Below are 23,070 nucleotides of genomic sequence, written 5' to 3'. Positions count from 1 at the left end.
GTAATAAAACTCATTCATTTTAACCTAAAAGCAACAGAACCTATACATATATATATTACAATAATTGAACTGATATAGTGAAAATGAAATATCGATTTGCTAAACATGATTTTATTATCAATAACTTTAAAGATTATATTACATGGATATTTAAGTATATAACTCTCTATACAAAAATGAAACAATGGGTAATTGTATATAGTTACATAATATACACTCGACAGTCCAACTTTTAGTAACCCTGAGAAAATTTAGTTTTATACATTAAATTATACACTTATACAAAATGTCACTAGCATATTAAAACACGAACTAAATAGAACTTCATAAGAAACATTGAACACAAATAACTTTTATGATAGAGAAGAGTGTTGTCCTGGGCAGCTTTGCAATTTCTTGAGGGAAATGACATTTGAATAGGTAAATGTCTAGTTTAGTATGAATGCCAAATGCATATTGCATTCCGTCATAAATTGTATATTAGGTTAGATTTACAGGCCAAAACGAATGGATAAATAAAGGATGTTCCGAAGGCAGCTGACAAGATTTCAATAATTTAAATAATTACAAAGAAAAATGCTTGCCATTTAATCACATAAAATATGCACACTTTTCAAACAATAATTTTATTAAAATTCCATATATCTATATTGTACCAGTAATGTTGCAATAAATACGAATAATTTAAGATTGGAAGATAAGTTAATACATGTTAGAAATAAATTGAAGAAAATAAAACATTCGTGTTGTTTTTAAGGATTCGCATCAAGTATATTACCTATGCACGATTTTGTTAATGACACAACATATAGATTGAAGATGATTAGATACAATAGTTAGAGTTAGTCATACAATTAGTTATATATGAGAATTAAAAATAGTATTGTGATGCTAATCCTTAAAAAGCAAAACTACTAAATAGGTTACCGATCCGGCTTCATTTATATTTGAATATCCAATATTTTAATACAAAAAGGGATAAGAAAGTACATAAAAAAAATCCAAACAAAATATTCCAAAATTGGTATTTATACAACAACTTTGCCCTTTCGGATTTTATTGAAATTGATCTTGGAATGTTGAAGAAAATAAATATTAAAAGTACATACTAAATTTTGCTTTTATATTTTCGGACACAATATACCACGTCGACGGCGTAGAATGGGGTCATGTATTTATTTTAGTCATAGATTTAAAACAAGAGATATATGATGAAAATCAAATGCACAAACTCAATTAGAATTTAGAAAAACGTATAGTAAAAGTTCTGCAGTAGTAAGAAAAATATAGGAAAGGGAGAAACGAATCCCCTTTAGGCACCCCACAAGCGAATACGGCAATTATTTCGCACAATTATCGGATCGGACGGATACACGCCTCACAACTAAATTAGTTGTTCATGACGTCACATTTCAAGACGGAAATATAACGAGGCGTGATATGTCCGTAACTATTTTTTAACGGAAGCTGTCGCTTTATAGATACCTATAACTACGAGTTGATTATAAGGACAACAACCATAAGGGTAAGGAGTTCAGAACCCCCACCCTAGAATAGACGAGAAATAATGTTGTAGAAGGAAGACCTATTGTTAATTTTTTGGCCAACTTCCATAGCAACGAAATCATTTTATTAATCGCTTGTGGAGTTAACGCCTACCTTCTTAATCGTTAGATGAAGCACAATTACATTACACACTATTACAATTTTCTTTTATTATCTACGTCGCCTTTACACACTTCAGATATATCTAACGCTTTAAATCTATGACTTTAGTCTATAGTCCATAGAGCACTATCATAACCACGTGCCCACGTCTCGCTCCGCCCAGTCGTCCAGCTATCCGTCCTGGCTCGACATGAGCGTGTCGAACACCTCGGAGCCCGGCGACAGCGCCTCGTTCACCGAACCGAAGTAGCTCGAGAAGTTGAACACACTCGACTCCTGCCTCACGTTATCCGTTGATCCGAATTGGGCCTTATTTTTCGTGTGCATGGGCGTTGCGTTCGCGCTGAAGGATTTTTGCGTGATTAACTGTTGTCGTTCCGGATCGGGTACCGTTTGATCGTTCGTGACGGGCACGTGACGATTTTCCTCCGGATCGTATAAAGTGGCTTCTTTGGGAGATACTTCTTTAGCATCATTGTACGGATTCGTCAAGTATTCAGCATACAATTCGCTCTGGTAAACGTCCTTGTTGTCTAAACTGTTTTCGTGGGATATTTTGGGTGTTTGCTCTATGATGTCGGGTTCCTTGTCGTTTGTGTGTGGTTTGGGTTCAGTTGTCTGTTGAACTTCGACTGGCCTCGAGAATAGGATCGGAGTTTGCCCTTGCAACGATATTCCTATTGGTGTTGATACCATCTGTAACATTCGAAAATATTAGTAAATTTCTTATCGATTAGCAGTATTTAGATATAAATAAATTTAGTATTTAAGAATAGGCAATAAGGAAACGTAAGAAATGTGTGTCGTGCTTTCAGCTGAGTCGAAACTGAGTCACAAAAATAAAATGTTGGCATGACAGTTGTATTGCTAACTCTATAGTAGTTGTAGTACAAAATTCCAACGAGAAAATAACTAAAAATAGTAGAGAAGTAGCTAGCAAAAAAATAATATTAAAGTAATAGTAATAGTGAAGATTTTTTTTTAAAGTGTATTATTATAGGTTATTTCATATTATTAAATTAGGTAACCTACCTCATTCAAAGGCTGCAATAGTACAGAAGAGGTCAACCCAGATTGGTCGTATAAAGGATTTCTTATGGGAACCATCCCACTGACCGGGACGGATTGAACCCCGGAGGACACCACTGTTGGTTGTACTGATTGGCTAGTTGGTTGAATTACACTAGATGTCATTGTTGGAGCCAATTGACCAACTTGGCCAATTAAGGGAGAAGTGTGCCCCATATTCACTGGTGAATTGGTCATCGACGCGACCAATATGTTTGGTGACTGTGCCGATGATCTTTGGATTTGAATGGGATGAGGTTGGAGCGTGGGAGACATTTGGGATGGCACTTGGGTTTTCGTTACTTGCGTGATATTGGTTCCAATGTTTGACGTGTACGGTGGGGCGATGCTGGAAGCAATATTGGCGTTGTTTTGAACAAATGTTTGGCTATTGGGTGTAATATTCTGAATGGTAGGCTGGTGTAGGTTTTGTGTGAGTACATTTTGGGTCATGTTGGTGTTAGTTGGTAATATGGGTACGTTGCTGGGCATACTGGGGGGTCCGATGGGCACAAGCGTGGGCATGGTGGTGGGGAGGGCGGTCTGCATGTGGGGCGGCACGCTTTGAGGCGGTCGCGCGTTGTCGTTGGCTGGAAAAATATCATTTTAAATGGTAATATATTATTACTTACAAAATAAAATATAAAATATGATGTATGCGCTAACAACTTGTAAATTCCTAGATAAATAATAAAGAAATAAAATAGATACACAAATTTATTTGTGCATAAATACGTTTTTTCTAAATGCTATTTCAAATTCAGTTTATTTACAAAATAATAATAATTACCATCGGGAAACAGTTCATCCTTCAAATTGGGTAGAAATTCACCAATAAGATCCCACGTGATATACCACAATTCATTGTAACCATCTCCATTACTAAATATCTGAAAATTTAAACACTACAATATATTTCAATTTTTACTTCTTTAACAAGCGGTAAAAATATTAAATTATATTTGATAAAATATGATAAAGCGATATTCAATAACGGAAAGTATTGGATGACTTTAATGCGATATTTACTCTTACTTTTATCATAAATTATATTCCTAGAGATGAATAGTATTATGATTTTAGTTATTTAAAATATCATAGTTTCAAGACTTTGATATAGATTTATACATTATATTTATGTCGTAAAACTTTGTAATGGAGAAGTTTAAATGTGTTCGCAGTCTTGATATTTATGATACTTAATATAATTGAGTGTAAGCTAACTAATTGATATGAAGGTGGTAGAACCCTTTGTTGTTTGACTTTGGTGGCACTACCGCCACACTTATTTTTGCCAAATACAAGCAGCGTTAAGCGATGTTGTGTTCTGGTTTGAAGGATATGGTGGGACAAAAACTTTCCAAAGCGTTCCAGCTTAGTCCTCAGGGGTAGTGGCTCATTTATGGCCGACCTCAGGTAGGAATATCTAATCCTATCTGGGGTTGATTACAGATGTCCATGGGCGGCAGTAGCCACTTACCATCAGGTGGACTATAAGCTCGTTTGTTACTCCATTAATTTAATAAAAATTTGCTGTTGTGACGCGACTCACTTCTACATTCAGAGCGGACTAGAAGTTTGGCGAGGACACCAACTAAATAACTTTAATTCAGTTTTCAACGAGCTTGTTCCTTCAAATGTTGTGTTTGCGCGTGTCAGTGCGGTAATGCGTTGTGTTTGTACCTTGACGGAGTGCATGACGAGCAGCATGTTCTTGAGCGACTCGAGCGCGGCCTCGCGCAGCGGCTCGGCGGGCGCGGCCAGCAGCGCGCGCTGCACGCGCACCACGCGCGCCCACAGCGCCGCCAGCGCGCCGCGCGCCGCCAGCGCCGGCAGGTGCTGCAGGAACACCTGCGCAGACATGCTACTTGTACACTTGCGCATTTATGAACACACAAACATGCCCTCTATACATTTACATCATCATCATCAACCCATTACTGTCCCACTGCTGGGCACGGGTCTCCTCTCAGAATGAGAAGGATTAGGCCATAGTTCACCGCGCTGGCTAAGTGCGTGCGTAGACTTCACATACTTTTGAGATTTTTCACGACGTTTTCCCGCTTAAGCAAGTGATAATTAATTTCTAATACGCACATAATTTTGAAAAATCAGAGGCGTACCTGAGATTTGAACCTCGGACCCCTCGATCGAGAGGTCGAGTTTCTTAACCACTAGGCTATCACTATCTATAAACTTACACCATAGATAAATTCTAATCTATAATTTACATGTTCATTTTTTATTTATTTATTTAATGGTTCATAAATTAAATATAATACTACTTATTTAATGTAAAAAAAAACATACATATAGTTCATGTACGCGTACAGGCTCGAACTTATAATTCAGTTATTTTTATTTTCCCTACAAAATTGATATACTAAAACCATAGATGAGTAAAGATTACTCTCTCCAAACAAGAAAATGCAACCAGTTTTGACAATTTAAATTGTCACTGTCATCTATTTTCATGTTTGAAAAATATTATAACTCCGTACTTTTTCTTTGATTTCGTGTTATTTTTGCACTACTTAACTGCACATGTCGGCATTGTTCCGCGTAAGTTATACCACGACAGTTGGAGACGTATTAGGAAAATAGTCAACCATTTTACGTATGAGTCAGCCATTTGTGGCTTCCTTTAATTACAAGGCGGTGAGATATCTATACTTATCTATGACACAAACATGGCCTTTATACATTTACACGTTTATTTTCTATTTATTTGGTTCACAGATTTAATGTTACACTACTGGTTTAATATAAAAAAAAACATACATATAATTCATGTAATGGAACGCGTACAGGTTCTAGACTTTCATAATGCACTTATTTTTATTTTATCTACAAAATTGATATATTAAAACAGCATATAATATATATGTGCTATGCTATATAAACTATTTGGTATAGGGTATGCATAGGCATACCCTTTACCAAATAGTTTAAATACTGCAATAATTAAAATACGATTAAATGTCTGTTAGCTATATAATTTTAAGGTAAATTTGAAGGTGAAAACATTTTACAATGCATTTCAATTTAATTCTCAAAAGTGATAATGTATCTATAGGTAATTTCAAAGAAAACTATAATGCTATCTGAAGTCGATTATTAATTTTTAGTAACGGTAGTTTCTTATTACTAAAATAATGTATACATTTGTAAATATAAATGTATACATTATTTTCCATCCAAACTCTGTATAACTCACCTGCCGAACATCTGTCCCTCTTAGCGACAATACGTCCTCCAAGCACATACACGCCGCGCACGAACATACAATTACAGCAATCATACTTGACGCTCCAAGCACGTACACTTACATACGTACGCACTAACAAGTACAAATAGAACAGCCATACTTTGCACATGACGGTGTCTGCGCGCGCGGCGGCGTCGGCGCGGCGCGGCGGGTCGTGCAGCAGCGGCAGCAGCACGTGCTCGAAGCACGCCTGCCACCCCGCACCGCCTAGCGCTGCTAACGCCGGCGCCAGCAACGCCCGCTGCAGGTACGCGATCGCGCTGTTGCTCACCTGGAAATTAAACGGAGATGTTTAGCACGTTCAACAAAAAGCAATATCAGGCTTATTAATTAAGAGATAGTTATGAAAACTATTTTTTTAATTTCAAAATTTAAACAGTACATTTAGATTTAAAAATCTATTTTATATAATAAATGTAAAAAATTTAGAAATAATCAAATCGACGTAGCACTACTTTATAGTATCGATTTTATTTGAGAGTGTCGCGTTAGTGTTAAATTTATTTTAAAAAATCCCCATGGTAAAAGACGTGTAACTTTAGCGAAATTTAAATATACCCCTTCACGTAAAATTAGAAAAATAACATACCATTCTTCGCCTATCCGTACAGAATTCAGCTATTCCCTGTAACAACGGTTTCCACGCCACTTCCCAAAGATCGTAATCCTCTGTTCCTAGAAAATATAATACAAATTTAAATTCTTATCTTATTCAAGATTACTTAATCTTGAGTTTGATTATGGAATTTAAGTTACCTTGTCCCTGGTCCGACTCGTCCCTCCACCACTTAAATATTTGCGCTGTGCGACTATGTAACGTGTGCATTAGGTCTAGTAACTGAAACAGTAAATTTGCGATATTATTTTTCATATTAATTTCTTAGTGGCATGTAATTAATCATGATTAAATATACAAAATAAATAGTGTTGATTGCAAATAAAGTTATTTTATCTAAATTTTTAACTAAATAAGGTTTTTATTTTTGGCCCTTTGAGTCGAATAATATAATTAAAGCTAGTTAAATAGCAGTAATATTACCTGTATGCTGACGTTGTGATATTGTTCGTGCGTGGTGTCCAGCTCCTCGTCGCTAGAGTCGTCGCCCCCGCGCCGTCGGCTGTTGCGGGACTTACGGCTCTCCCGGGATTTACTTGTTTTACCTGGTGTTGAAAAATATTAAGATAAAGAGATTGAATCGTGAAACTTGATTGAATCAGAAATGTAATCATAATTTTTTTGACTGTAGAGATCGAACTGCAAATTGTAACGTGCACGTAGTGGTGAGGCTGGTGATTGTGATGCTAATGTGTGACAGTGCTGGTTATGGAGTGAGTCATGTTAGTGGTGTTCATGGAGACGGTGGTGGTGACTGCTTGATGGGACGCTACCGTCGTGCAGCGTGGCGCGCGCGAGCAGGCGCAGCGCGCGCACGGCGGCGCGGCAGTTGTGCGGCGTCACGTGCGCCACGTCGCGCACGACGAGCGCGAGCGGCGCGCGCGGCGGCTACGTACCGTCGTGCAGCGTGGCGCGCGCGAGCAGGCGCAGCGCGCGCACGGCGGCGCGGCAGTTGTGCGGCGTCACGTGCGCCACGTCGCGCACGACGAGCGCGAGCGGCGCGCGCGGCGGCTACGTACCGTCGTGCAGCGTGGCGCGCGCGAGCAGGCGCAGCGCGCGCACGGCGGCGCGGCAGTTGTGCGGCGTCACGTGCGCCACGTCGCGCACGACGAGCGCGAGCGGCGCGCGCGGCGGCTACGTACCGTCGTGCAGCGTGGCGCGCGCGAGCAGGCGCAGCGCGCGCACGGCGGCGCGGCAGTTGTGCGGCGTCACGTGCGCCACGTCGCGCACGACGAGCGCGAGCGGCGCGCGCGGCGGCTACGTACCGTCGTGCAGCGTGGCGCGCGCGAGCAGGCGCAGCGCGCGCACGGCGGCGCGGCAGTTGTGCGGCGTCACGTGCGCCACGTCGCGCACGACGAGCGCGAGCGGCGCGCGCGGCGGCTACGTACCGTCGTGCAGCGTGGCGCGCGCGAGCAGGCGCAGCGCGCGCACGGCGGCGCGGCAGTTGTGCGGCGTCACGTGCGCCACGTCGCGCACGACGAGCGCGAGCGGCGCGCGCGGCGGCTACGTACCGTCGTGCAGCGTGGCGCGCGCGAGCAGGCGCAGCGCGCGCACGGCGGCGCGGCAGTTGTGCGGCGTCACGTGCGCCACGTCGCGCACGACGAGCGCGAGCGGCGCGCGCGGCGGCTACGTACCGTCGTGCAGCGTGGCGCGCGCGAGCAGGCGCAGCGCGCGCACGGCGGCGCGGCAGTTGTGCGGCGTCACGTGCGCCACGTCGCGCACGACGAGCGCGAGCGCCTCCGCACAGCGCGCGAGGGCGGACACGCGGTGCGCGCGCAGCCGCACCACCTCCGGCTCCAGCGACACCGCCTCCGTCACGCACACTGAGCTCTTCACCTGCGCACACAGTCGTAGAAATTGTTATCATGTGAAAATTCTTTAAATCGTTTTTTAAATGAACTCTCTGAATAGGTAAATAAATATATATGATAACCTAATGGTATGAATTTCACACTTCTTTCACTTTAAAGGAGTCAAACAAATGAAATCGAGTCGAACGAATCGAACTAAAACGAACTAAAACTTACCACAATCCAACCCTGTGTTTGCGGAGAATTTGACAATTCACTTTCCGACGATACACTAGTGGGCCGTCTCTCGTACTCGTCATCGGAACCTTCCGATCGACTTGACGCTGAAAAACAATATAATTTAATTTCTATTAGGCAATTTATACTATAAAATATATTAATCAAAATAAATTTAATCGAACTTAATTCATTCCGTAATAAATTATCACACTTTACTATTAATAGCTACACACGATTACTATAACAAAGTACACAAAAGCCTGTTTTACTGTTTTACCAGAGACTGGAAGAAGAAGAGAAGACTCAAACTCGGAGGGTTCCGTATCATACATTATTAACATTTTATGTTTAGTTTTAGTATTTGTTATTATAGCAGCCATAGAAGTACATATATTGTGAAAATGTTAACTGTCTGCCTATTACGATTTAATAGACAAAGCGAAAAACGTGGAGAAATAGCTGCTTCTTGTATGGCGACCCCCATTTATTTTCAACTTTTTTATTTTTAGTATCTGTTGTTGTAGTGGCCATCTTTATTTACTCGATGAAAATTACAAGTGTCTATCTATTAGCGGTTCCGGAGATAGAGCCCTGTGACAGACGGACAGACAGCGAAGTCTTAGTAATAGGATTCCGTTTTTACCCTTTGGGTACGGAACCCTAAAAATGAAATAAAAGCTTATAAAACACTGACTGGATGCGACAGCGCTGACGGCGTCGCGCGGCCAGGCGCCCGCGCCGGCGGCGGCCAGCAGCGCCAGCAGCAGCGCCCAGTCCTCGCCGCTGTGGATGTTCTGCGCGGACGTCTTCACCAGCTCGTACAGACCGCTGGAGATCTGCAAGAACAAACGTCACTTATGAATAATTAAGAAACCACTTTTTATTCATAGCAAAATATCACCGCTTCCAATACCCTGATAATAGTAAGGGCATAATATGCCCTTACTATTGGAAGTGGTATTATTCATCCACCGTTTTAGCACATAAACATTTTAAATTTCAATCCAAAGTGCTTAAGTAACGAAGAATTACTGCAATATTTAATATAAAATTAAAGTATGGGGTAGCATATGGTATGGGGGACCTATAGGTACAAAAAGTATATTTCATTTTGTGTGTTATGTGTGTTGAAAGTTATAAATATGTAATGTACAAATCTGTAAAAAAAATAATACAGATTTAAACTTTATATTTCATAAACTCATCATATCTCTTAAAGAAACTATTAATATAATTAATAAGTTGCAAAAAACCCCGTTACCACTAAATTCTTAACCCATCTTTTTTTTCCACTCACCACATCAGCCTGCTGATAGAACAGTTTATACGGCAGCTTGTACAGCAGCTTCAGATGGTGCAGCACTTGTGGGGCGCAGACCTCACACCGCATCAGGCGGGCAGAGGTCCTTAGCAGCGCCGTGAGCACCCTGGTCAGTGTGGAGGAGCTTCGCCCCCCCGCCCATAGGACTAGTTGCTCGAGGTGCGGGCCCGCTTCATCCCATACTGATAATAAACGATCTCTGAAAAAAGGGGTAAAAACTTTTATCTCTAAGTACTGTCATTACATTATTGCAGGGAATATATTTTTTCCCCAAATTAAATGGGCTTACTTCATATTCTAACACACTGATTAAGAGGGGATTGGTAAACTTCACACATATGTGAGTTTTTTTGGGTCAGCAATTTATAGACCGTCAAAAAAACCGAGGTGTAGTGAAGAAGTGTTTAGGAGGAGTAATGATTATTAAAGAATTAAACGAACCTATTTTGAATAAGAGTTTGTCCGAGTAATTCCAGGAAGAATATTGTGATGTCTTCTAACTGTGGGTTTAGCTGTGAGTTCTCTGCATCCGGGGGTGTACCTATTGCAACCATGGCACGAACCAATTCCTGAAACAAATTGATAATAATATGCTTTCTGTCATAATTTAAAACACATACATACAAAACGCCTGTGACTATTAAATAAAAAGGTACATAACGAATCAGTTTACCTGATAGTAAGTGGTTACCATAACCTACGGCCATCTGTAATCAGAGAATTGAGTTCCAGAATGCTTCGTGTGACACCTTACCTTACCACTCAAACGAACCCGTTAGCACTAAACACTGCTGTTATATACACAAATTAGAGTGCCAATGTTGCCGATATAGTCGTATATTAAAGGGTTATATTGACCATATTAATGATAAATATATTACAAGCATTACCTGCAAGCTGTCAAGCTGCAAGAACTTAGTCTCTGTGATGAGCAGGCCGGGGAAGTTGCACTTGGTCACGCACTCCGTCGCCGCGTCGATCAGCGTTTTCTCGTGCGGCGTGGGCGTGCGGATACCTGACACAGACAGTCATAAATATATAAAATCGAAGTGTCTGTATGTCATTTCAATCATTAAAAATAACCGCTTTTGGAGGAATATTCTTAAGATTAGCTGGACAGTACCTAAATGCCAACAAATTTTTTAAATTTTAAAAATGTTGCCCCGAGTCGACCGATATTGATGGTTTGATCAATTTGAATTCTGCATACAATGATAGAAGAGATTATAAGAACTGCTACAGACTCCATTTTTTCGCTAGTTTTTTTTTCTTATAATTCTAACTTTTTGCAATTATATTATTAGTGTTCACATTAAAAACATATTACATTTTTAAATGAGTAGCGCGTAAAAAATAATATCAAAAATGTACAAACACAACATATCATAGTAAATAAATATAAAATTAAGATACTGAACATACCGGACTCTCCCAGAGCGATATAGGAGTACAGACTGGACAGGATGCCGGAGTCGGGACCACGCGGGGCCTCCCGGATCAGCGGCACCGTGCCCGTTGCCGATAGGTAGTCCTCCGCTTCCATTAGACTCTACAAAATATAAGAGAAAGTCAATCGAATGATAAAACAATCGCACTATTTAGTCCCCTCGTTGGTCGTCAAATGACGGGATGTATAAAGGTGTGTTTACCTGTAGCGAGAGCTGAAAGTGATAAAAAGAAGAAGGAAGCCCTATATACATGCAACCAGTAAATTAAGCCACACACCCTCACGCGACATACCCTCAATGTCTGTGCGTCACGTGATTTTAGCCGCCACAGGTTCGGCTGCGCTTTGTAATGCGTTTGTCTCGGTACGCGCCTGACAGTCAATGTTTGGTCAGCCTTAGTGTCATATCTAGCGTAAAGTGATGTCAGTCGCAGGGATGAGCCGCGCACTCGTGGCGCTCCGCCGCCGCAACGCCAGCTGCGCCCCGCTCGCCCGGCCAGGTGCCCAGCTGACGGGGACGTGTGCCAGCCCTAGCGTCGTACCCTGTGCGTAGTGACGTCACGCGCAGTGCCGTACCTTGGGCAGCAGACGGCCGACGTAGAGCGTGCGCACGATGTCAAGCAGGTGCCGCCAGCCACCGCGTACACAGTCCGCGTGCCGCGCGCTCGTACTGCACAAGCGTCGCAACGCCAGCTGCGCTTTGCTCGACTGGCCCAGGTAGACTCCTGGATATACAATAAAATTGGCGTTTCAATTTAATACTTAAATAATTGATGTGATAATAAACGAATATTGTTAGTAGATTTTTTATGAAGACCGAAGTCGGACTGATTCGAATCAGTCAGACTTTCGAATCGACTAGCGATTTTGCAGCATCTAATATAGTTGGACTGGGTGGTACCTCCGCCACACCTATTTTTAACATAAACCAGTTATATGATTCCTACGGAAGCGTATTAAGATGATGGCTCATTTATATATTATGAGGCGACCATCTGTGTGAACATGACAACCCATCTATCTTCGACTCCCGGTAGAACCTTGATTCTACACAGGCAACAATGCCAGTTTACCATCAAGTGATTTACAACCTCGATAGCTACTTTCATCATATTAAAACCACTAACCAATAGTGATGTACGCGGTGTGCTGTGGCGTCAGCAACCCGGTGAACTTGCAGAGCGTGAGCAGCAGCGCCGCGCAGCGCTCCACAATCTCGATAGCTACCTCAATGTTATTTCAACACTAACCGATAGTGATGTACGTAGCGTGCTGCGGCGCCAGCAAGCCAGTGAACTTGCATAGCGTGAGCAGCAGCGTGTCGAGCGCGAGTGCGGCGGTGGGCAGCCGCGCCAGCAGCGCCGCGCAGCGCTCCAGCCCGCCCAGCGCCAGCAGCGCGCCGCCCGCCCCCGACTCCAGCTCCTCTGGTGTCGGTGCGCTCGCGCGTTCGAACGCCGCTGATAGGGCTGTCACCTGCACACAAAATAATTACAGTTACAATATTGATAACTAATGAAAAATAGCATCACTGTTATCTATGTCGTCATCGTTATCTGTAACCGCACGAAATAAATCTAATACGGGTATGAATGCAAATTAGATGTAGATGCAGATGTTCGCAACATCCGTGGTGCTGATAGGATGGTTAAGATTGGGTGAGCGAGGACGTCGCGCATAGGAACACTTAGCAGTAGCCACAGGTACGCGTCACACGACTGGTCTTCCAACTTCTGTTGCTGTGGTAGCGTACACACGGCGGGATGCAGGCGTGCACGGTGAGGGCGGTGCGGGGCGAAGTGGGGGTCGGGGCATACGTTTACTGCAAGCGAGCAGCAGGCGCTCGTGGTGCGTGCGGTGCGGGGCGGGGCAGGGGAGGTGGGTGGTGACTCACGGCCAGCGGGCACACGGCGGGCAGCAGGCGCGCGTGGTGCGGGCGGTGCGGGGCGGGGGAGGGGGACACACTCACCGCGAGCGGGCACACAGCGGGCAGGAGACGTGCGTGGTGCGGGTGGTGCGGCGGCGGCGCGCGGTAGGCGGCGGCGGGCGTGCGGCCGCGGCGCTGCAGCACGCGCCACAGGTACGCGTCGCGCACGGGGCCCACGCGCTCCGCCGGCATCACCATCTCCTCGTTCCTGGGGGAAGGGCACACGTGTAAGTAGGGATAAGGCATGCAATTTCACGTTCACCCCAACGCACGTACGCACGCACTCACACATACACACGCGCGAACAAGCTCACGGTCACAGTTAGTCATACTCACACGCGCCGGCGAAGTTACGGTCACAGTCACGCGCGCATGCATTTAGGTACGCTTGTTGTCTAAAACCTACGAAAGTTGTCTTAAAACCTTCAAAATGCCATAACACAACCCGTTTTTTCAATTAAATGAAATGAAATTAATGAATGAAATGATGAACTTTAGTTGTTTATCATTTATTTATACACAAAAGATTCTTTCTACCCGTTTAACCGTGGACAGTTCTTCACCGTCATGGGTAAGTTCAACTTCGCATTGTGGTCGTGCTGGTCCATGGTCCAGCGCGACCACTGCTTACGTCACACGCGACTCACTTGATGGAATGGAACACGGCCTCGAGCATCGCCTGGTCGAAGTCCCCGGAGCCGTTGCAGCCGCGCAGGTTGCGCACGAAGTCCTCCACCGTCATGGGCACGTTTAGCTTCTTCGCGTTGTGGTTGTGCTGGTCCATGTTCAGCATTATCACGGCATACGCGAGACGGAACGCCGCGTCAGTGTTAGCGAATGGTTCGCCGTTTGTCGTCTGTAAGGAAATATACAGTTGATTATTGTTTGTTATGGTTTATATGTCTTTAATGAGCAAGGCTTTATAGATACCCAAGAACTTGAAAAATGATTCGGATTCAGAAAGACAAGCCCTATATGAAATCGATATATTTTTTACTGTTGCAGATGCCTCAAAAATGACCTTACCACACTGCACTGGTGCTCCACAGTTTTATCAATTTGAACCCATCATAAATAAGTACCCCCATATTTTTTGTAAAATGTGCGAAGAAGTCTACTTACCCACACCCATGAATGTTAGGGTAATAATTCAAGACATGTTGATAATACTAAAGATTGTATTGTGATTGACTAAAGATTGTTTGTAGCGGATTGTTGCGAAGTAGTTTTAATACTAAAGATGATGAAATGTGACAATAATTACAATTATGATATGATGATGACGGAAAAAACAATGATAATAATGATGATGTTACGAGTAATGTTGTCAATTTTATGAATAATGATAAAGGTTACTTGGTTACAACAATGATAATGACTATGACATTAAATATTAAGAATAATGATAATAACGGCGAAGACTACTAACATGCCAGCGCTCCGCGAACTTCTCCATGACGAGGAATATCAGCGGCGCCTCGCCGGGCAGGCGGAAGGTCTCGAGGTAGAGGCGCAGCGCCTGCTCGATGCGCAGCCCGGCGTAGTCGAAGCTCTCGGCGAAGGCGCTGAGCACGCTCGGGGACGACTCCGCGCCCTCGCCCTCGTCGCCGCGGGAGGAACGCTTGCAGATGTACTCGCCTGGTTATATGGAAAATCGCGTCATATTTTGATAGAATGAAAAATCCATCGCAAATCTTTAGTAAAATACTATTATAGCATAGAGGAAAACTTGAAAAGATTTTTAATTTTTTAGTTACATCTAGCGAGAATTCAATAACATTCTTTCAACATCAACATATAGATTGTAGAAGACTACCTACGGAGATATAACAATGCGTAAGTAAATTCTGTATTATATTAGTATGGATAAAGACATACCAAAAACACAATGCTTTTGGATTACCACTAGGTTGTCCTTGCACTAAGATCTATAAAGAATGTCTTGAAATGTAAAAGTCCAATCCTTAGTGTACATACTTATTTTTCAGAAACAGTCTACTTATGATATGTAGTTGAATTTTTTGAATCAATACACAATACAATTTGAAAATATACGAATAATTGTACATGTCAATTTATATTTTAGTAATATGAATGTGATAGTAACACGTACACATTTAAAATATTTTCAGCCGAAAAATGGGACAGAATATAAGCCACTTACCAATCATTTTCTTATCCAAATCGGGGTTTTCTCTGAGGAATATGGCGACTTCGTGAGGATTTAATGGCGTCGCAAGCACACCGTGCTCTTGTAGAAATTCTATACCGCGTTCCGGTTTCTGGTTAAACAACTTCGTGCCCTGGGTTACCCACTGGAAAGAATACCAATATAAATTACGAAAAAATAATAGCGAATTCTTTTTATTACATCTTTCCTAAATATGTATTGTGGAGGTAGCCCTATTAAATGCGACTGTATTTGGAGAATTTTCTGATAGTTAATTTTTGAGAAATTGCTCGCAGACGTAGGCAGGGGACCAAAGAAAATATACAGATAAAAATTAAAATAAAGTATACCATCTAAGTCCTGGAGTCTAATCACATTTTAGTGGACTTCAAATAGGACTCCAATGTTACTTTTGATTAACTATTGATGTTCATGGACGACAGTGACTACTTGCCATTACATAGATTTTTTACTTGAATTTCATAATCATATAAAATAAAAAAATTAAACGCACCGTTTTCATATTCTTAATATTGTCCAGCTCCGCTTCAGTGGGCAGGTCGGTCGAGGGTTTGTGTCTGCCGGTGCGCCCACCGCCGAAGTACTGGCTGATGTCGTGCGTCACGTGATCACTCACCACCGACACATCATCCAGCCCGCCCAGCTCCAACGACACGTGTCCACCACGACCATACGTGTCTTTGATTGTCTCCTCCTCTATAATAGCTATTTCATCACTTTTAGTCTCTTTCTGACTGGTCCCCATTTCTATAGCCTCGATGATGGTCAAAAGAACTTCTAAAGACAGCACATGTGTGTGATAGTCGGTTGAGGAAACCACGTTTTTCGATAGCACCTTAGTTAACTCCTCGAAGACATTATAACAGTAGACATCACAATCATAGTTCAGATACAACTCGGTGCATAGGCCAGGTATCCTGAACATTTGGGATAGACTCTCTAGTGCCAGGTGGTGAAACTCCTTAATCTCGTACATAACGTTAGTCGTGTCAGCGGATATGATTTCCAGTATTTTCTTGAAGTATGCCTCCATTTGGAACTTGAGGTGGAATCGGAGCGCCTCGAAGAGCAAGAACGATATTTGAAGATCGAGCGCGAATATTGATATTCTGTCTGTGCTGAGGAGCTGAGAATAGAAAATATATAATTAGGAATTTGAACTATTGTAAAATTCTATACCATTATATAATAATATATTTATAATAATTATGCATATGTAACCCATATTAAATGAGGCTGCTAGAACTAGAAGGATGCCTTAGCTCCCCAATACTCAGATAACTGCATTTTAATGATTTTTGACCTATCTGTATTTTCGTAATTTAAAAATGTAAAGTCCGCGTTAAACTGCTAGTCCGCTCTGAATATAGAAATGAATGGTGTCGTCATAGTAAATTGTATAACTACACCTCCTCGCAACAACTTCAGAGCGGACAATACACTTTTACTTTTCTCCATATAGTAAATCATGTCTTTGTAGTTAGACTACTCTAGAAATGCAAAGGTAAGAAAACGCACATAATACAATAGTTAATAATTTCTATTAAGAGCAAGCTAGAATCACATTTAAAATTTTTAAATATGCTCGAAGCAATCAAGCATGGAGTCCACCTGATAGTAAAACAAAAGAAAAAAAAGTAATTGGTCCCTGCCCCCCATGGACATCTGTAACCTTCTACTTGAAGACGATCACATGCAGATGGTCTGCAACTCACATTGAGCAGGTTCCTGCACAACGGATCCTTGACGAGGTACAGCAGCGAGGGGTACCGCTGCAGCTGGTCCGCGCCCACCTCCAGCGCGGTGCCCAGCAGGCTGAGCCCCAGGTGCAGCATGGCCGCAGTGTTCTGCGCGTCCAGGCGGTTGCACAGCGATATCAGGAACCTGGGTCATCAAAGGCCCGGGTTTATTACATTATTTTTTTAATATACGAGTACTAGACGAGCAGTCCACCTGATGGTAAGTGGCTACTGCCGCCAATGGACATATGTAATTAACCACAGATAGGATTAGATTCCTACCTAAGATCGGTTTAGATGCACCGCTACCCCTGAGGACGTAGCTTGAACGCCTTGGAAAAGTATGTCTCTCTTACCACCCTTCAAACCAGAACACAGCAGCGCTTAACACTGCTGTTATTAGGCAGAAGTGGGTGTGGCGGTGGTACTCGCTCTGTGTGACTGCATAGTAGTAACTAGTACAACACAACTCGGCACTAGAGCGCGGAGTCAGGATATTCTTCTAGCGCTAACGCTTAGCGCTGTGCTAGAATGCGCGTTCTGTTTGGCCAGGCCTTTAAAATTTTTGCCAAATTCGACAGCGCAGGTCGCCTATACTAAACAGTACTAACAAAAAGTACATACCTGAACAACTCCCTGACGCACACGAGCCCGTACGGCTGCAGGTTGAGCGTCTCGTCCTGCGGCGTGAACCGTACGCCGCGGTGGTTCACGTACTCCTCCAGTTTGTCGTTGCTCTCGGTTTGGGGCTCCGTTATTGTTGGTTCCGTCTCTGGCTCTTGCTGGGGTTGCTCTGGACTCTCTGGAGCTGGATATAAATATATAAATATGTATATAAGATAAGTAAGTTTTTTTTATAATAAAAAAGCAGCAAACAAGTCTGCAGTCCACCTGATGGTAAGAGGCTACTGCCGCCCATGGACATATGTAATCCACCGCAGATAAAATTAGTGCGGGGCGTCATTTTTGAGGCGAAAGTTGGATTGGAACTCCTCAGAAAAGTAAAGTTCTTAGCTAATGTCGTTTGTGTTTGCTACTCGTACTATTTATATTTATTTATCATATTTACTTTTTAATTAATTTATTGAAATGCGCTACAGATATATATGTGAATTAATGTTTTCTATATTCCAATCTTTCATTCAGTCTTCAAAATCAAAATGCAACAAACCTTCAGCAACTTCCTCAGCAGTCTCTTCAACTTTCTCCTCCTGCACTTCCTTGTCCTCCTGACTCTCCGGATTCTCTGGGCTTTCAGTTTTGTTCACACACTTCTCCAGCAGCTGCGTGATGGAGGTGTTACCATTAGCCAGGTCCATGGAGGAGTGCCTCGCGTGCTTCTTGGTCGGACTCTTCACTTGGTCCACAGGCTCTATCGTTATCTCTGCTTCGTTCATTAAGTTTTTGTCTTGGCTGTAAAGATAAATAGAATATTTTTAGACGGTCTTCAATGGTTCAAAATTAAAAAAAAACAATATGAATTTAGGTGTTGAGATTGATGGCACACACAAACACCTGAACTCAAATACAGAGAATTAGAAAGAAAATAAAAAGTCATCATTTAAATATTTGCCCTGTCTATGATTGAACTCAAAGCCTGCTCTATGTTATACTTGTATTGTGATTATTGCATCATAAATGAAATATAATTAATAACTTAATAAGTAATAAATTGTTATACAAAAAAAGTAATCTTTAATCGACACAGTCAAAACATCTATCAAAAGTAAGGATTGAATTGTACTAATTCGTATACTAACGACACGCGTGGCGAAGCGGTAACCGTACCGGTCTGACAAGCAACGCTGGGTTCGATTCCGGCCAGATAGATATCTGAATGATGAATTTGGGTGTTTGTTGTTTTGTGTGTCCATGGCACCCACGACACAGGGAATCCTAGTGTAGAATGAGTATAGAAAGCAACTTTATTGAATAACGAGCTTTTGTCCGCGGCTTCGCTCGCGTTACGAAGTAATATTTTCATCCCCTTGGGGGTAGAATTGATCAAAATCCTTTCTTAGCGGATGCCTACGTCATAACATCTACCTGCATGCCAAGTTTTAGCCCGATCCGTCCAGTACATTGGGCTGTGCGTTGATAGATCACTATGTCAGTCAGTCACCTTTGAGTTATATATATTTAGATTTATTAAGATACTCACATTAGCCTAGATACAACATTCGATTTCTTAGTTTCAGGTTCTACATCGTTAGTTACATGTTCTACTGGCGATTTCCTTTCCAATGAATTAGTACCTGAAACAAAATTTAATAAATAAAGTTAATAAAATGCTTTTATTAAAATAAATAAGAAGCTTATTAAAAAATAATAAAATAGAATAATGCATAATAATGTTTATTAAATATACAACATAATAATATATGTCATATTAAATGACATGTTACATACATAATAATAATATCAAAAATACAATAAAATATTAGGTAAAAGTGATGTCTTTTTTATATATTATAGTAAGAAATAAAATCTTATATTCTCATAATAAATCTAAGAAACAAATAGTATATTCATTTTAATGAATCAGTCAATCACTGATAAAAATATTATTATCATTTATATTGAGTGATAAATTGATAATGAATTTGATATCACACATAAATTTAATATATTTTCGTCAAATTATTTGTGCATTTGTATATTGTTTGTGCATTTAATTTATTTTTTTATCTCTTTTCTTATCTTTTATATAGACAAGATTCTGGTAGACACCATGGCGGCACGAGCACCTTATTTAATTTATAAGGCTCTATTCATTCTAGGAGGCGCCGGTACATAAGGGTAGCCAGCTGCCCCGCGAAAACAAAAATTACGTGTTGGGTATGTCTTGATGGCCATACCCCGCGCACCGTTATCGGCACACGCGCCATCCAAGCGGCGAACACCCTTTTTGACCATAACCTGTAACTCCGCGCTCTTATACATCCTACGACGACCAAACGTTAGCGTGATTCAGGGAAAGCACAACGCCATCTGTTGTCAGTTGCATGAATTTATTTTCGTAATGTAACACATACTTGCTATATGTACAGAAGTTATTTAGATCATAAATTAATATGCTAAGAGCTTACCAAATGGCTAAAAAACGTTTTAATTTTTTTTTCAATATTTTTATGTTTTTAATATATTACGTCTTTCATCCCTTATTTCGCCCCCTAGAAGATGATTTGCAAAAACTGTCTTGTTGTCTTCATACACATTGTACAATTAATTTCTGTGCTTAATTTAATATTTGTGTTTATTGATTATCATTGATTATCAGCTGGTGCTTAAGTTTTATTACATAGATAAGAAAAGATAAGGAATAATTTTATTTGGTTACGCACATCAATATCCCATACACTAAAGACATAAGTGGGTTATATCTTATATCACTTAAGTAGTATATTATTTATAGTACTTATGTATTACATACTATACTGTGTTAGATCTATCTGTGTTTCTATAGAGAAATGATTAAGACATTAGATTAGTCGGTTATATCTATGAAAATCTAAAAATCTAATTTTAGCACTCACCATGTGAACCGGTAACTGTCTTCTTTTTAGTGCCTTTCTCTCTTCTCTTGAGTGAGAAGCCAACAGTGGTGAAGGTGGCCATAGTGTCCTCCTGTGTGAACTGTGGCAACCGCATGAAGATCAACTGAGTCATGTCCCGGAGACACTGTTCAGCGTTGCGCCGAAGTAGCTCTATATGTGAATGAGAAAAATAATAATATTATAAATTACAATATTATTTTAATGTAGTTTTAGTGGGTTTAATTTTAATGTCCTTCATTGCACATTTAAATTGCACATTACGATTTCAAAGGCAAACCTGACTAAGCAGTATTTTGTAAACTGCGCAATAGAGAGATATGAACTTGAAATAACGAACTTCCATAATTGTTGGATTCAAACTTTAAAATTTAACATTTAATATTCTAAACCATATCGTAAGTGCACACAGTGTTCTATATTAGGCAACGTAATTTAACATAATATTCTCACTGGAAAGGCTAAAAGTCTAACAGGCCAATAGGCATCTTTGTATGTTATATTTCTAGCCTTTTTTTACATGTTTTAACTTACCAGTCAGCCTTGTCTCAAAACATATGCGGAAACAACTTAGCATGATCTCGCACACACTCTCGTCTGTCAGCATAGCACCTTCAGGGCTCAACATCAGCGTGCGGAGTACCTGTTATAAAAACTACCATTATTGCTGTTTGAAAATAACAATGATGTAGATAAACTTTAGACATCTAAATTTGTTATTAACAATGAAGCATGGTTTAGAATTAAGTCAGACCAATATGATAAGAAATTGTAGCATTTCGGTTTCTGTAATAATGATTACGAAACTTGCATATGGCATTATTCACATTTAAAATTTTCCACTTTTCAATACAAATATTGCACATGTGATGCAATATAAAATAAATGTAATAGAAAATATTAAGTCATGATTTTTTAAAGCATTATTAATATTCTCTGTAATATTAGGGTGGGGGATTATAGGAACATCAAACATACACACAGCAAATCTTGATTGATTGAAATGATTTCAACAAAAACATATTTTTGATACATAAATATTTCATTCTTATTAACATTATAAGAACTTTAAATATAAATTAAATTAATAAACAAATTAAAAATATTTACAGTATTCTTAAATGATTATTTTTCATGGAAGTAAGTGTCATTTACCTGTAAAATTTTCATGAGGACAACTCCATCTGATGAGTGGTCAGTGCCCACAAACCTCGCGTGGGTCACAGCATCCGCTATGTCTTCAACTGTTGCCGGCACACTTGGATGTGTGGGGTCTGAAAGTTATTTATTTTAATGTTTAAAAGCACAATATTTTATTGGATTCTTGACAAAGTACTTTTTTCGAGTCTTAAATATGAATATACAGTTCTAAATGTGTTTTATGTGAAAGATAACATTTCAATTAATTGCCTTCATTCCTCATACCACCAATTGATCTTACCACCTTTCAAAATGTTTTAGCATAACTATAGTTCATATAATAGGATTTTTTGTAAATTGTAGAAGAGTGCTGATTTTCTTCACATGAAAAAATATAATTTTTTACATCGAATTGTACTTTTTGCTTTAAAATAAATGAAATGATAATAGCACCTTATAAGATAACAACATACCTATTAGGCCATATGACAGGAACTTATGTATAGCTGATAGAGCCAGACTGGTCACTGGGCCCGTGGTGTCCTTGCTTCTAATCACTTCTAAGAACGGGCTCAAATATGTAGCAGGGTCCAGCAGGCGTAAGTCGTCAACTTGGTTGAGGATTATCTTCAGGTCTTGGAAGGTTTTCATCAGGACATCATACTCCTCGTTAGGAAAAGAGTGTGAGCCCCAACGGGTACTTCGGCGCATCGCCGTAACCAGCATGGCCATCTCCCCTTGCACAACAAATATTCCATTCCCTGGGAGCGACATAGTGGCAAATTTTCCAACTTAAACTTCGTATCACTGACAATGACTTCGAGTGTCGATTTATGACCTCTATATTAAAACTACATATTTGAACTCCACTCGGCTCACTTTGCGCGCCAATACGGTGGTTCACCTATAAAATTTTAACGCAATCAATATAAATACACAACTTGATTAAATTCCTTCCACCACGGTCATGTTGACGTTTCAAATTTTTATCTCAGCTGTTCCCCACCAGGTGGCGTGTTACTGACATAAATTCTAGGGTTTTGACCAATAACGATTCGTTCACGGTTTAACGATTTTTAATTGATTAGCGATTTTAATGAATGG

At 40.9% G+C, this 23,070-nt stretch overlaps 1 protein-coding gene and 1 non-coding gene across 2 annotated transcripts; both read right to left on the bottom strand.

Moving 5' to 3' along the window:
• Positions 1-95: 95 nt before the first annotated feature.
• Positions 96-22,974, bottom strand: garz (Sec7 domain-containing protein garz). The gene is given in 30 exon segments (XM_073088609.1): positions 96-2,364; positions 2,701-3,326; positions 3,527-3,626; positions 4,420-4,587; positions 6,105-6,275; positions 6,594-6,679; positions 6,761-6,842; positions 7,044-7,155; positions 8,233-8,456; positions 8,648-8,754; positions 9,345-9,486; positions 9,948-10,170; positions 10,413-10,540; positions 10,862-10,986; positions 11,394-11,520; positions 11,995-12,143; positions 12,669-12,891; positions 13,385-13,550; positions 13,990-14,198; positions 14,772-14,980; positions 15,507-15,657; positions 16,027-16,659; positions 17,249-17,417; positions 17,897-18,080; positions 18,444-18,685; positions 19,434-19,527; positions 20,809-20,979; positions 21,361-21,469; positions 21,982-22,100; positions 22,440-22,974. Coding segments are annotated over 30 exon segments (6,075 nt in total). The 5' UTR covers positions 22,741-22,974; the 3' UTR covers positions 96-1,839.
• On the bottom strand, positions 20,052-20,182 carry LOC140754189 (U11 spliceosomal RNA). The gene has a single exon (XR_012103631.1). It is a non-coding gene; the product is annotated as a U11 spliceosomal RNA (small nuclear RNA).
• Positions 22,975-23,070: the final 96 nt, after the last annotated feature.

This window comes from Epargyreus clarus, unplaced genomic scaffold (genome assembly GCF_041222505.1).
Source record: "Epargyreus clarus isolate Ecla_fem2 unplaced genomic scaffold, WU_Ecla_fem_2.2 ptg000027l, whole genome shotgun sequence".
NCBI lineage: Eukaryota > Metazoa > Arthropoda > Insecta > Lepidoptera > Hesperiidae > Epargyreus > Epargyreus clarus.
Note: the sequence above shows the minus strand (reverse complement) of the source record. Positions and strands in the feature narration are given on the sequence as shown.